Below are 14,887 nucleotides of genomic sequence, written 5' to 3'. Positions count from 1 at the left end.
AATGAAGAGTCCTTTTGTTTTTTTAGTTAATCAGTATTTTTGTAACCATAGTGATTGAGAACTTTTATCTGTTTGCACCAGGTTTTGGCATTAAATCTTTTAACAGTTGTATTTGATTTTACAGGCAACAGCTGAACAGATGCGTCTTGCTCAAGTGATCTTTGATAAAAATGATTCAGAGTTTGAAGCTAAAGTTAAACAGGTATGTTTTTGGCAAAGGATACTGTTATTTTTGTAATCTCTTTTACTGTGCTGTAAAAGGTAATTTCACTAGAGATTCTTACTTTAAATTATGTTTTTTGCTTAGTTGCAAATAATTGGATTTTTGAACTGGTGATTAAATACCTGTATTGGTGGCTAGAATGAAGCAATTTTAGCAGTAGAGAGCATTTGTGAAAGCAGGCTGACATTGTATATATTTGTGCATAGGTAGTATATTTAGTATTTGACAAATTCTCAGAAAATTTTGTTTGATGTTAAGGAAGAGCTGAATTGCCTTTTCACATATTGTGATGATTGTAAACATAGATTGGAAAAGTTATTAAATTTTAGGGTGATGTCTTCGTTTAGAATTTTGGTGAGATAACATAATTTCATGCTATTCTTTTTTGATAAGAGTTTCTTTCCATTCAAGATTCTAGAAACCAAGCTATAACCCTTACCTTACCTTGGTAGACGTCTCCCAGTAATTCCTTGTAATGAAAGTCCCTTGGTGAATCTTCTAGCACTTTACTGTGGTAAACTCTGTTCTTACCTAAGTTGCTGTCATCAGACTTAGTGATGTTTTTGGAAAGCCATAGAAAGGATTTCTTAAAAAGTCATAGAACTCATTCACTGGAGTGAGGTTTATGAATTATTTGAGACATACTTCTACATATTTATCTGAAGAGTATGGCAGACACACAAACAAGAGCACTGGTACACTTCAGAGCTTTAAGTTTTAACGATGGTTCTCTCTTTTACTAATCCAGTCACTGGGGGAATTTCGACAGTAACTGTACATCTTAATAACTGCATGTGGTGGGTGTTGGGCCACTACAGATTCTTGATAAAAATCTAACCTCGATAGTAGACATCCAAATACTGAAGCACTGGAAAGCTATAGAGTATATACAGTCTTGCTGGGTAACACAGGAAGGAAATCAGATGGAATAGGGTGGTGTAAAGAGCTGTATTTACGAGATCAGGAGACCTGCCTTTTTGATAGGCTAATTGTTTTATGACCACAGAGAAATCATTTCAGATGTTGGGGTCAAAGTATTTTGAAATGCAGCTGATATTGGTGCATATTGAAATAGTTAAATGTAAACAGATATTTAGATCATATATTTGCTCACTAATAATTGAGAAACCTATATTGTGCTTAATCTGTGGTTGTTCCTTGTGTTGAACATATTAAATAGCTTAATATTTCTTGTAGGGAGCCCACCAAGGAGATTTCTTTAATTTCAAACAGTAGTACCCTGTTGAGGCCACTTGAGAAAATAGTATGTCCACGAGTGAGTTTTGTGATAGCTGCCAAATTGTAATTGTGAGACCTTAGAGTGTTATAGGGCTTCTCTGGTGGCCAGGTAGTAAAGAATCCACCTGCAATGCAGGAGACCTGGGTTCGATCCCTGGGTTGGGAAGATCCCCTGGAGAAGGGCATGGCAACACACTCCAGTAATCTTGCCTGGAGAATTCCATGGACAGAGGAGCCTGGCAGACTCAGTCCAGGGGGTTGCGAAGAGTCAGATACGACTGAGTGACTTTCACTAAAGTGTTATAGGTTATTTTGTATGTGGAATGTTTTAAACCAAGCAGTAATAGCCCAGGTAGGGAATGTCGTCAGAGACTGCTAGACTATTGTACAATGCAAGCAGTTAGACTGGATGTTTGGCAGTTGTGGCCATATACTCATTCTTGGTCTTTGGGAGGGCTTCTCTGGTGGCTTAGACTGTAAAGATTCTGCCTGCAGTGTGGGAAACCCAGGTTTGATCCCTGGGTCAGGAAGATCCCCTGGAGAAGGAAACAGCAACCCACTCCAGTATTTTTTGAAATATATATAGTCCCACTTAACATTTGAGCAGTTTAGAAACTTGGGAATCCCAGGCCTGTGAACTAGTTTGAGCAGTCATAAAACTAATCCTGAATGTTCTGAGAATGTTGGTATGTATGTATGTATGTATGTATGTATGTATGTATGTATATGCTGCTGATTAAGAATCTGATGCTTGGTCAGCTTGGAGGAAGGTTGATTTGTAGCTTGACTTTGCCAGTTTTGGTGAAAAGACATGGAGTCACCAAAAAAGCAGGTAAACCTGATCTTAGATTGTACACGCAGAGTCTGGAAGAGGCCATCTTCATATGGAAGGATTGCATAATCTTTGTCTTTATATAGTAGAATCTTAAAATTAATATCAAGTGCCAATTTTTTGGATTCCCCTAATCATTTTCTTATAATTTCAACAGCTTATGGAGGTGACAGGAAAAAATCAGGATGAATGCATAGTGGCTCTCCATGACTGTAATGGAGATGTCAACAAAGCTATCAACGTATTGCTGGAGGGGAATTCAGACACTGTAAGTATTATTAATTGATTTGTGTTGCTGAACGTTGTCTCCAGTTTCATATTGCATTTTCAGCTTTATCTCTTACTTGGTAGGGGTAGAGAGGATTATGGGTGCCATTCCATATATATTTTAGAACCAGAAAGAACACTAACGAGAAATGTCTGTTTTGTTATATACGTATGGTTTCTTCATGACATGGTAGAATCTGAAGACTCTAAAGAGAACTTGGTCATCTAGTCCAGCCTTACACAGTTGCCAAAATTCTCTGGGCCTGTGGACATTTCACTACCTGAAAAACTTAACTGGCTCCACTGCTCATGTTGCTTCATCTCAATCATCACTGCTCGCTACTCCTTATATCGCTAGGTTAACAGAAAATCAGGATTTGCTGTTATATCTATTTGCTTATGTGTCAGACACATTTTCATGACAGTCTGACAGCTATATAAAATAAGAAAAAAAATTTTTTTTAAGCTTTGTAAAGTTTGAGGAATGCACATGGCACACGAAAGCTCCTCCCTTTGTAGTTTAGAAAGGGTGCTGCTAAAGCCACACCAGAGGCAGGTGTCAGTTCTGGTCTTTTGATTTCTAAATAGAAATTACACAATATTTCATTTGTATTTTTTTCATTGAGGAAATAAATTTCAGAGCAGATGAAAATAGTTATTCACCTAAATGGGATATAAAGATGAGCACATCAAAAAGTGCCTTCCTTATCATTGTTTAGGTTTAATTGGGTTCTCATTTTTACAGATAGACTTTGTTAGGCATAGGTTGTATTAAAATGAACTATTGTGGCAAGCTCAAAACTGAAATGAGTATCTTTTTATTTAATAAGAAAGCAAGTGGAAAGAAATTTATAATTATAAACATCAGATAATTGGGAAAATACTTCATTATTTGAGTATAGCAGTATCTGTGGCTAAAATTCTGTGCAAGATAACACTGGTCCAACATGATAAAACTATCAAATATGTCAGTTTGTCAGGAAAATGCATGCTGTTAAGTGAGGAAATCAAATTTTGAAGAGTTCTTGTTTGCTGACATTTAGGCATGTATTTGCTGGATTTTACAACATATGGGGAGTGTTCAGCCCATTGCTAATGAATGCAGTGTAGAATGGGTCTCACTTATTTTTTAAAATGGACTGAAGGACTGAATTGGCCTTATTTTTTTCAAAAGAAGCACTAAATAAATGAAATAGTTCCAGATTGTTAATTGAGGGGCCTGTTTTCTTTTATATGGTAGAGATAGGCCTGGATGCTGTTTTCTCTTGCCTTTCCTTTAGCTCCCACAGATTCATCATTCATTTTCTGTGGTGGCTGGGCTAATCTTTTAAGTCTTAAATGAACATCCAGTTCTATCTCAATAAAGAGTTTCAACTTTCCTTTTCTCGTTTGGAGCTGAACTCGAAGGAGGTGCTTGTGGGCTGAAAGTTAGAAGAGTCTCTTTGATTACCTCTAGAACCTAGAAATCACACAGTTGGGGGGTAGATCTGCCATGTTGTTTTCTAAAAGATTGGAAACTTGCAAATTAGGGCCTGAACACAGACATAAAAGACCTTTGCCTGTTTGGAGGTGAGAGGGCTATAGGGCAAATGGAGAGGCAGAGAGAAAGTCCTTTTGAAACCCTGGTTTGTTAGGATCATTCTGTGGTCCATCTTTCATCCTGTTTGCCTTGTTCTTTGTTGTCTGCAGCGGCCATGGGTAAGCAGCTGTAAGGAATATCTTCCCCTGCGTGCGGTAGATGATTTGGAGTGGGCAGCTGGAGAATGTGAGCATGGTAGGCTTGATTGCTAGAAGCAGGAACTGTTCAAAATAAACTATGAGAGCAAACAAATTGGCTAATCTTGTTTTGTAGCAAGGCCTTCTGAAAGAAAATGGTTACTTTGAAAAAATAGTGGAATTGTCCTCACTATTTGTAGGGGTGCATTTGTCTATCTAATAGAGTAGTTGTCAAAGGAAACCACTGAACAGAATCTTAAGTACTGAACTTTTCATTTCATTATAGTGCTGTTCTGTTTGTGTGACAAAATAGTTTTGAAGTTTAAGTCACTTGCATTAGTGTGCTTAAATATATACATGTTTGTATTTCTTATATGTATGTATGTATGGTGCGTGCTCAGTTGTGTCCAGCACTTTGTGATCCTATGAGCTGTAGCCTGCCAGGCTTTTCTGTCCATGGGATTTTCCAGGATTGGGTTGCCATCTCCTCCTCGAGGGGAAGTTTCCGACCTGGGGATCGAACCTGGATCTCTTGTGTTGCCTGCATTGGCAGGTGGATTCTTTCCACTGAGCCACTTGGGAAACCTGTTTGTATTGTTTAGTTCTTGGCAAATACAAAGGGGTAGGAGAGTGATTTTGACTAAACTGGCCTAGACAGCTCTTTTTTTGATTGCTAAATATGCTATCTTGAAAGACGGTTTCTGTTAACATTTCTTCAAACCTCTTATACAGGTAGCAAAATATAGATGACAAAGGTTGCCAGAAGTTCTGTTGAAAATCTTTTGTAATTATTTGGTTTTCTTTGAAAGCCTGTGTGCATGCATGTAGACTTGTTTTGCAAAATGTGTGGTTGTATTCCTTTTAGCATTCACTGTGGTGTTAGTCTGTTTGCCCCTTAAAGGTTCCTTGCCCTGCTTTCCTCCCCATATAACTTCCGGTTAGTTTTTGATCACAAGCCAAGACTTGTAAGGGTATCCTTTGCTGAATGAAAATAGGGTAAGATGTTACTGTCTCTCAAATGTGTTATATAGAAATCTTACATATTTGTCATGTTTATTCATATCAGCAAACATAATAGATGGAGTTTATATGCTGTGGGATTTCTTTTCTGGAATAAATAAGCTTTATTGTTTTTGGCAATTAAAAAACAATGCAGAACAATAAAAAAGGTAAATGATCTTAAAAGGCCCTCACTTAGATAACTACTACTTTTTCCAGCAATACACAAGCTCCTATTTGAGCTTAAAAATGTAATCCTATTTTATACAGTTTGCTGATAACTTGCGTCACTTATATATTATGGCTCTCTTTCTGTGAACACGTGGATTACTCTTTAACTGGCTATATATTTCTCACTTTATGAATGTTCTAGAGTAGGTAGTCTGTTAAGCTAAATATTTGGGAAATTTTCCATTCTTTTGTTCTGTTGTTCGTTGTCTGCATATAAATGTTTGTATAATTATCAGATTATTTCTTCTGAATAAAAACCAAAAAGTAGAATTACTGGGCCAGAAGTTTTGAACCAATATAAAATTTGGACACTATTGCCAGGTAGACTTCCTGGAAGGTTAGAATGGATGGATGTTCATCACAACTGAAAATACCTGATTATTCTACCATAACTATTGGCTGTTGATTTTTTAAAAAATTTATCAACGTTTAGAGGTGGAAAATAACTTGCTTTAATATGTATTTTTTTTCACATCCAATCATTTTATGCACGTACATTTATTTGGATAACAATTTTTTTTAAGTTTAAAATAGTTATTGCTTAGTTTGAAATTGAATCACTTCAAATCCCTGTGGATTTGGAAAATTATGGGAAAGTAAATAGAAACGAATGGGTCAGTTTTGGGATCTCCCAGCAACATCCTGATGGATATCCTAATACTCATATCTGTAAGAACATAGTGTTTCATTCTTTTCTCCACGATTTTTCTGCATATGATTTGATTTGTGGGAGAAAGGAGGTTGTATAAATCATTTAACTTCTCATTAGAACAGGTCTTCGGGGGTTGAAATTTTCTGTATTTAAAAACTAACCTCAAATTTGTCAACCACTAAATTCTTTAAGATGGTTATCTTAGACAACTGAATAGCGAAAATTGTATTCCTGAGATTTTAGGGTAAAATCTTAGTCTTTGAACTAGTTCTGTATATTATAGGTGTTTGGCCAACTACTGAGGTAGGTGGGGATGGTATAGAGTGGGAGCTTGGGGAAATAACATTTGCTTTATTCTTATCAGTATAGAAAAAGGCTCTGTCGTGGGACAACATACAGTATGTTGTCAATTAGGCTAGTGCTGTAATCTTTTGTGCTTTCCATAGCAGTAGGAACCTAGCAAGAGATTTGCTGTCTTTGTCATCAGAAAGTACAGTATGTTTATGGAGAAGAGTTAGACTGGTAGGCATGCAAGGTGTAAGGTAGGGGTAATTAGTTTCAAAAGATAAATGCATACACCCTTGATGATTGTACACACTTCAAATGACAGTTCTGAATAAATGCTCTTATTTTCGGTAGACTTCATGGGAGACTGTAGGAGGGAAGAAGAAGAATTTTGGAAAGGAAAGTTCAGAAAACAAAGAGAATAGAGAGAAGAGAAGTGAGAGAGAAGTGAGCCGTGGACGTGGAAACAACAACCGGAAAGTAAGAGGTGGCAATCGTGGGAGAGAGTGTAAGTACAGACCTTTAGCCTCAGCTTTGCTTTATAAAAATTTTCATGCATGCTAAAAAGCTGTCAGAATGATTCAGTGAATGTCCATAAATCCACTTCCTTAATGCAATATTTGTTAATATAAGTAACACATAGCTACAACTGAGTTTGTTAGAAACCCAGCTGATGCCGTTTCATATTAGCACTGACCTGGGCTGTAGATAGTTCTGTTGTGTCTTAAGGCTGCCTTCTCTAATCTAGTGCATCTTCTAATTTTAAAGAAGGGTTTTTTTGTTGGCAGATAGATAAAGCTGTTTATTCTTCCCTACTTACGGATATTCATGGTATTTGCAGGGTTTAGATTAAAAGGAAAGTTGTTGAATAGAGAATATTTTTCTCAGTACTTTCCATTCAACTCAGGTTTTGGCATCATTCACCCAGAATGACACTACCTTCTGTGCAGGCATACCAAAGTAGCTAAATTATGGATGAATAGAATATAAATATTTAACATGTCCCCTTACAAACTTTCGCTAGTTTATTCCACAGATGTTTATCGAGCGTCTACAATGTAGAAGAAATTCTTAAAGGCATACAGCAATGAAGGCATACAGTTTTCTAAGACTTTTAAAAAACATATATACTTTTATTTATGTATTTATTTGGCTGTGCTGGGTCTTAGTTGTGGCATGCCAGATCTTTAGTTGCAGGCATGTGGGATATAGTTCCCTGACCAGGGATTGAACCTGGGGCCCCTGCAGACCTGGGAGCACAGAATCTTAGCCACTGGACTACAGGAAAGCCCCTGCCCTTCTAAGACTTTTAAGGGAAGTAGTGTGAGATGTAATAATAAAAAAGAGTAACATTTCATATTAATATTACAGTATTTTAATGGCATTATGTAGAAATAATGTTCTGGGGAAAAACAAAGGCAGAGAGATGGGAATTACAAATAGGGGCTTGACAAATTTAAAGAGAGTGCCCATGGAAGGCCTCACTGACAACTCGCAGAGTTAAGCCCTGAAAGAGGGGACCAAGCTGTGCCAGTATTGTTTATAAATAGTCTATATTATATAGAGTCACTAATGCCAATATAGGAATGAGGAGAAGAAAAGACTGTGTTAACAGTTAACTTCCCCAAGAACTCAGTATTTCCTTGGTATTACAGTTGGCTAGTCTTTGCCTTTCCAGGTTTTGAACTTAACCAACGAGCAAATTTTGTTGTATATCATTGCATAACAAAGGTAGTTTTTTGGAAGTAAACTTAACTTTATGGGAGGGTAAGTCCAAACAACAAAAAAAGTAGTATGTCATTTTGATTTCTTTTTGAATTTTCACCTACAAATTAAGCAAGTTCTTCTGTCACTTTTTTGAGCCACTCTGGCTTGGTTTTGTTTATCGTATTTTCTAAACCCTTTGGTTAAATTTTAACCTTTTTTAAAACACATCTTTGTTGTTGTTGAGGGGCAGAAGGAGTCTTTTTGTCCTTGTCTTTAGTAGCTGTTTGCTCTTTTCCACTTTAGTTAGAGGTGAAGAGAACGGAATTGATTGCAATCAAGGGGACAAGCCTTCGGATCGAGGCAAGCGAACTCGTGGTAGAGGTAAGAGAATGAGGAGGAAGGAGATACTTGTGATGGGGAGAAGGAGGCAGGCTGTTCATATACTCAGTTCACTAAGGGCAGTGTACTCGGAAAGAACGGTTGATCTGAAATGTTTTGATTCATTTACTGATGCCTATAAGTGAAATATTTGAATTATATAATTTTGAGGAACCATGTTGGTGGTTTTCAGATGAGCTGAGAAAGGCCCTTTGTGTGAATAATTTAAAATTTGAAGGTCTGACCAAAAAGTTACTAAGTTCTCCTGTGTTGGACTTTAACAGATGTGTTTTACCCATATGATAATAGTTTTAAAATTATTTGCCCATTGGTTACCCCCATCCAGAAAATACAACAGTGTTTTCTGTTAGTGATCATTTCTTTGCATTTATTAATTCAGGATGTCATTAAGCCACTTCAAGAATATAGTTCCACATATTTAGAGTTGTAACTGAATTTTCTTAGGGTTCTAAAAATCAAGATACATAATGTAGTAGGAATATCTTATTTTGGTTCAGTAAAGCTACCTGAATTGACTGACATTTTGTTTGATCCATTGTTCCACTCAGTTGTGACTGTTCTCCAAATGAGCGTTTTACAGTGGCACAATTTCTTTTGATCAGAAATATTAGGGATAGAAATTAATGTAGGTATACTGCATATGCTATCAATTCCCTTGGCTATTCATCCTGTTATCATTACTAAATTTCTACTATGTGGGCCAAAAGTAAATAATTTTCAGAGATCAGAAAAGGGCAGAATTATATACTAATTTGTTGGGCATAGTGAAAAGAAGGTTGTGCTTTAAAAACAGATTTCAATTATAATTTCCTTTTCTAGATTTTTTTTCTTATTAATTTCAAGCACAGAAAAATGGAGAGAATAAATGAACCCCGAGTCCCTTCATGTTTAGTCAGTAATGTTTAAGGATTTTAGCTCTATATCTGCAGAAATATTTAAAGTAGATTTTTGTGGATATTTTATCATATATTACTGTGGTAAGCACCTCTAAAAAACGTATGTGATTTTGTATGTAACCATAATGCTGTTTTCACACTTAAAAATATCATTTAATAATCTATACATATAGTTTCCTGATTATTTAAAAAATGCCTTTGTAATTGCTTTCTTTTTCTTAAAAACTTTTTTTTATTTGGCAGTATCAGGTCTTACTTGAGAGCAAGGGGGATCTTTCTTTGCAGTGCGTAGGCTTCCCTCTCTAGTTGTGGTGCACTGACTCCAGAGTGCTCAGTTAACATAATGCGGGTTTAGCTGCCTGACCACATGTTGCACAACCAGTGCTTCAAAAGTTGAAAAAATTGGGCTCTGAAGTTTTGTCTCATGCTCCATACTCACCTGACCTCTCAGCAATTGACTACCACTTCTTCAAGCACCTCGACAACTTTTTGCAGGGAAAATGCTTCCACAATCAACACAAGGCAGAAAATGATTCCCAAGAGTTCATCAAATTCTGAAACATGGATTTTTACGCTACAGTAATAAACTTATTTCTCATGGCAAAAACATGTTGACTGTAATAGTTCCTATTTTGATTAAAAAACATGTGTTTGAGCCTAGTTACAGTGATTTAAAATTCATGGTCTGAAACCACAATTACTTTTCCACCAACCTAATATTCACTGGATTACACAATATACACAGAAGTGCTCAGGGTATGGTTTTAACATTTTATTTTAAAATAAAAAAACAGCAGAGTTTTGTAGAGTGTTTACCCAGAGTTCCCAAACTTTGTAATATTTTGCTATATTTGCATTGCCATTTTCTCTCTATATGTACATTTTTTTTTCTTGAAACCATTGTGTGTGCATTTCAAACATAATGCCATTTTACCCCTAAATATTTCAGTGTGTAAACTCCTAAGAAAAAAGATACTGCTTACAGAACTACCTTAAAATTATAAAATCAAGAAATTACTGTTGTTACAGTCTATTGGCCTTATTCAGAACTTTCCAGCTGTCCTGCTAATGTCCTTCAGTTCAGTTCAGTCGCTCAGTCGTGTCTGACTCTTTGCAACCTCGTGAATCGCAGCACGCCAGGCCTCCCTGTCCATCACCAACTCCCGGAGTTCACTCAGATTCATGTTCATCGAGTCAGTGATGCTGTCCAGCCATCTCATCCTTTGCCGGCCCTTTCTCCTCCTGCCCCCAATCCCTCCCAGCATCAAAGTCTTTTTCCAATGAGTCAACTCTTCGCATGAGGTGGCCAAAGTACTGGAGCTTCAGCTTTAGCATCATTCCTTCCAAAGAACACCCAGGGCTGATCTCCTTCAAAATGGGCTGATTGGATCTCCTTGCAGTCCAAGGGACTCTCAGGAGTCTTCTCCAACACCACAGTTCAAAAGCATCAATTCTTCGGCGCTCAGCCTTCTTCACAGTCCAACTCTCACATCCATACATGACCACTGGAAAAACCATAGCCTTAGATGGACCTTAGTCGGCAAAGTAATGTCTCTGCTTTTGAATATGCTATCTAGGTTGGTCATAACTTTTCTTCTAAGGACTGGTATTAGAATTCATTTAATTTTTTCATGAAATAATTATTGTGGCACATTTATAATCGGACTTTTTTGCTAAAGCAAAGCTAATACATGAGACATGACAATAGACTCTATGCTTTCTTCCTCTTTGAATTCCTGGGGCATTTGCTGTTGTCATTTGACTCATTTATGCTACTTTACAGTTGGGGAAGATGTATTCCTATCTTTCTGTAGATGAAGCATGAACCAGGGACAACTTGCCTGAGTCCTAAGTCTCTGAGTGAAGCAATCCCCAGAGATGCCTTGTTGGGCTGAACTGGTCTCTGGGCAGGTGAGCAGCTCATCGTCAACACAGCAGCCATCTTTATCATTGAACCAGCTCCGAAAATCTGGAAACTTTTGCCAGTACAAAAAACTTTAAAACTAACTTTAACTAAACTTTAAAATCTTTAGGATCTTAAAGATCATGACCTGGAGTGTGCAGTGATAAATTCAAGTGCCCACAGTTTCTGGCAGATTTGGCTGTTATCAAAGCCCTGCTTACAGTCTCCTGGGGATGAGAGAGGGATTGTTTTCTATTTTTCTTTCGGTTGCACATGTTTGGTCCTGGGGGAGTATCTGTTATTTGGATTTGCCTCTTCTAGTAAAGATGATTAGGTGTCCTCTGTGTTTCCGCTTTTTTCAAGGAAAGTGAGCAACTTTTCTACTCTGGTTCTCAGTGTAATACATAATATTAAACAATTAAAAACTTGAGCAGTTATTCAACATAGATGTAGTACAGAGTCCCTAAAGAGACCTATATGAGTACAGTTTTAGCATTTATCATAACATTGATTTATTCTTTATGATTATCTACTTTAATCTTGTTTTTCTGTATTTTATGAACCCAGGTCTGTCTTCTGAGGTATTAGATGAAAACAGGTATTTGTACCAGGTCATGATAAAGGGAAATGTATACATATCAAAAACAATATTGCTGGTAGCATTACTGGCCAGGTGAAAAGGAAAGAACAGTTTTGTTAGCTTGTTAAAATGTACGTGAATATGGGTTTTATTTTTATTTTTTGAATATGTTTCTATTTAGTTTGGCTGCACTAGGCCTTTGCAGCATGTGGGACCTTGCGTCTTCATTGTGGCATGCAGGTGCTTTTAATTGCAGCATGCAGATCTTTAGCTGCAGCATGTGGGCTCTAGCTCCCTGACCAGGGATGCAACCCAGGTCCTCTGAATTGGAAGTATGGTGTCTTAGCCTCTGAACCACTGGGGAAGTCCTGGATTTGATTTTTGAAAATCTGCTGAAGATATTTGGGTTGTTCCTGTTTCGTAGTTGGGTGTGGTTGCTGCTGTCTGGAGACATGGAGATACGTAGTTGGTACTGACTTTTTCCAGGAAACTCGCAGGATTTTTTGAGTTTTGGTCCTTAGATTATGGTTTTTTGTTTTTTTTTTTTAAATAAATTTCTTTCTTTTCTTTCATGTACATATTGCTTTCTGGCTCAAGGATTAGATATTATTTAATGATGTCTTAGCAGAATCATTTTTTAAAAATTTACCACTATTAATATTTAACCACTTGTTGGTGCCTTTTGTCACACAGTATGCCATTGAATGGGTGCACTTATCAAGAGCAGTTGTATTGTTTAGCTTTCTTCACTGGTAACAGTGTTTATTGTAGCCTAAAATGTTTTACATACTATACAATTCACCCGTTTAAATTACATAATTCAGTGGGTTTTAGTATATTTATAGAATTATGCTAGAGGCAGATTTTATTTTCTTGGGCTCCAAAATCACTGTGGACCGTGACTGCAGCCATGAAATAAAAAGACGCTCCTTGGAAGAAAAGCTGTACAAATCTAGACAGTGTATTAAAAAGCAGAGACATCGCTTTGCTGACAGAGGTCAACTATAGTCAAAGCTGTGGTTTTTCTACATTCTTGTACGGATGTGAGAGTTGGAGCAAAAGAAGGCTGAGCGCCAAAGAACTGATGGTTTTAAGTTGTGCTGGAAAACACTCTTGAGAGTCCCGTGGACAGCAAGGAAACCAAATCAGTCAATCCTAAAGGAAATCACCCTGATTATTCATTGGAATGACTGATGCTGAAGCTCCAATATTTTGGCCACCTGATGCAGAGAGGCTACTCATTGGAAAAGACCCTGATGTTGGGAAAGATTGAGGGCAGGAGGAGCAGGGGTGACAGAGAATGGAATGATTGGATCACCTTAGCAACTCAACAGATATGAGTCTGCGCAAACTCCGGGAGATAGTGAAGGACAGGAGGGAAGCCTGGCATGCTGCGGTTCATGGAGTCGCAGAGAGTTGGACAGGACTTAGTGACTGAACAAAAACAATAATACAGTTATGCATAATCAAAACTATTGATTCCCAATTCCTTCCTCGTCCTCACCACCCCCATTCCAGCAATAAACAACTGGTGATCTGCTTTCTGTGTTTATAGATTTGTCTGTTCTGACATACAATGTAAATGGAATCTAGTAGTATGTGCCCTTTCTGACTGGCTTCTTTGACCTAATGTTTTAAAGGTTCATTGATGTTCTACTTCATATCAGCACAATTTTGTAGCATGTATAACTACTTCATTTCTTCTTATAGCCAAATAATATTCCATTTTATTATATACTGAGATTTGCCTTTTTTTTTTAAAAAAGCTTGTATGGTGACTCTCCTCCTCCCATCTTATCGTCCTTAACTTCAAGGATAAATTACCTTATTCCTAAATTTTGGGTTGTAATCTTGCCCAAACTTGTACATTGAAAGCTTTCTTTTTTTTTAAACTCTGGTTTCTGACCTTCTTTTAGACTGTGATATGCTGCGTGAAGTCTTACCTTTGCCTTTTGATGATGTTAAAATAGACATTTCTAATAATAGGTATTATTAGAATTCTACTCTTTAGGACATTTCCCTCTGTTCCCCTGTCTCTTGTAGATTTTTGTCAAGATCATATGTTTTAATAGTTTACCTTGGACTACTGGATAAGTTAACTGTACATGATTAAATGTACATTTAATTGTATTAGTATGGTGAATATATCCCTTGACAACAACTTTTCTCTGAATTTGAGTACTCTTAAGTACTGAATGGAATCATGAAATATTTGTCTTTTTGTGACTGGCCTGTTTTCACACAGCAAAATATCCACAAGTTTCAGTCATATTGTAGCATTTATCAAGATTTCTTTCCTTTTTTGAAAAAGAATTACTTACTTTTGGCTAGTCTAGGTCTTTGTTGCTGCGAGGGCTCTCTCTAGTTGCGGCAAGCCGGAGGTACTCTGTAGTTGCGGTGCATGGGCCTCTGGGCTCTAAGCTGTGGGCTTCAGTAGTTGCAGCTCCCGGGCTCTAGAGCACAGGCTCAATAGTTGTGGCACATGAACTTAGTTACTCCGCAGTATGTGGGCTCCCCCTGCCAGGGATGGAACCTGTGTTTCCTGCAATGTGACCGTGGGTGTACAGAAACACTCTGCTTTCAAATTCTCTTGGAGACACACACCCACACACCCACACCCACACCACCCCCCCCTTCAAATTCTCTTGGAGATACACACACACACACACACACACACACACACACACAACACTCTGCTTTCAAATTCTCTTGGAGACACACACCCACACCCACACCACCCCCCCCTTCAAATTCTCTTGGAGATACACACACACACACACACACACACACACACCACACACACACACACACACACCACACACACACACACACACACACACCCACCCACCCAGAAGCAGAATTACAGGATCATATAATTTTTTTCCCCTTAAAATTTTTTGTTTTAATTCTACATTACAGGATCATATAATTTTTTTTCCCCTTAAAATTTTTTTTTTT

The 14,887-nt window shown here is 37.4% G+C and overlaps 1 protein-coding gene across 1 annotated transcript in view; it reads left to right on the top strand.

Annotated features, from left to right (window-relative positions):
* Positions 1-14,887, top strand: part of UBAP2 (ubiquitin associated protein 2) — a 114,013-nt gene that overhangs the window by 48,257 nt on the left and 50,869 nt on the right. Inside the window, exons 3-6 of the mRNA XM_052644872.1 lie at positions 125-202; positions 2,452-2,562; positions 6,799-6,952; positions 8,455-8,532. Of these exons, the coding sequence (XP_052500832.1) occupies positions 125-202; positions 2,452-2,562; positions 6,799-6,952; positions 8,455-8,532 (421 nt within the window). The remainder of the gene's footprint in view (positions 1-124; positions 203-2,451; positions 2,563-6,798; positions 6,953-8,454; positions 8,533-14,887) is intronic.

This window comes from Budorcas taxicolor, chromosome 8 (genome assembly GCF_023091745.1).
Source record: "Budorcas taxicolor isolate Tak-1 chromosome 8, Takin1.1, whole genome shotgun sequence".
In the NCBI taxonomy this organism is placed as follows: domain Eukaryota; kingdom Metazoa; phylum Chordata; class Mammalia; order Artiodactyla; family Bovidae; genus Budorcas; species Budorcas taxicolor.
This window is presented reverse-complemented; position numbering and strand designations above follow the sequence as displayed.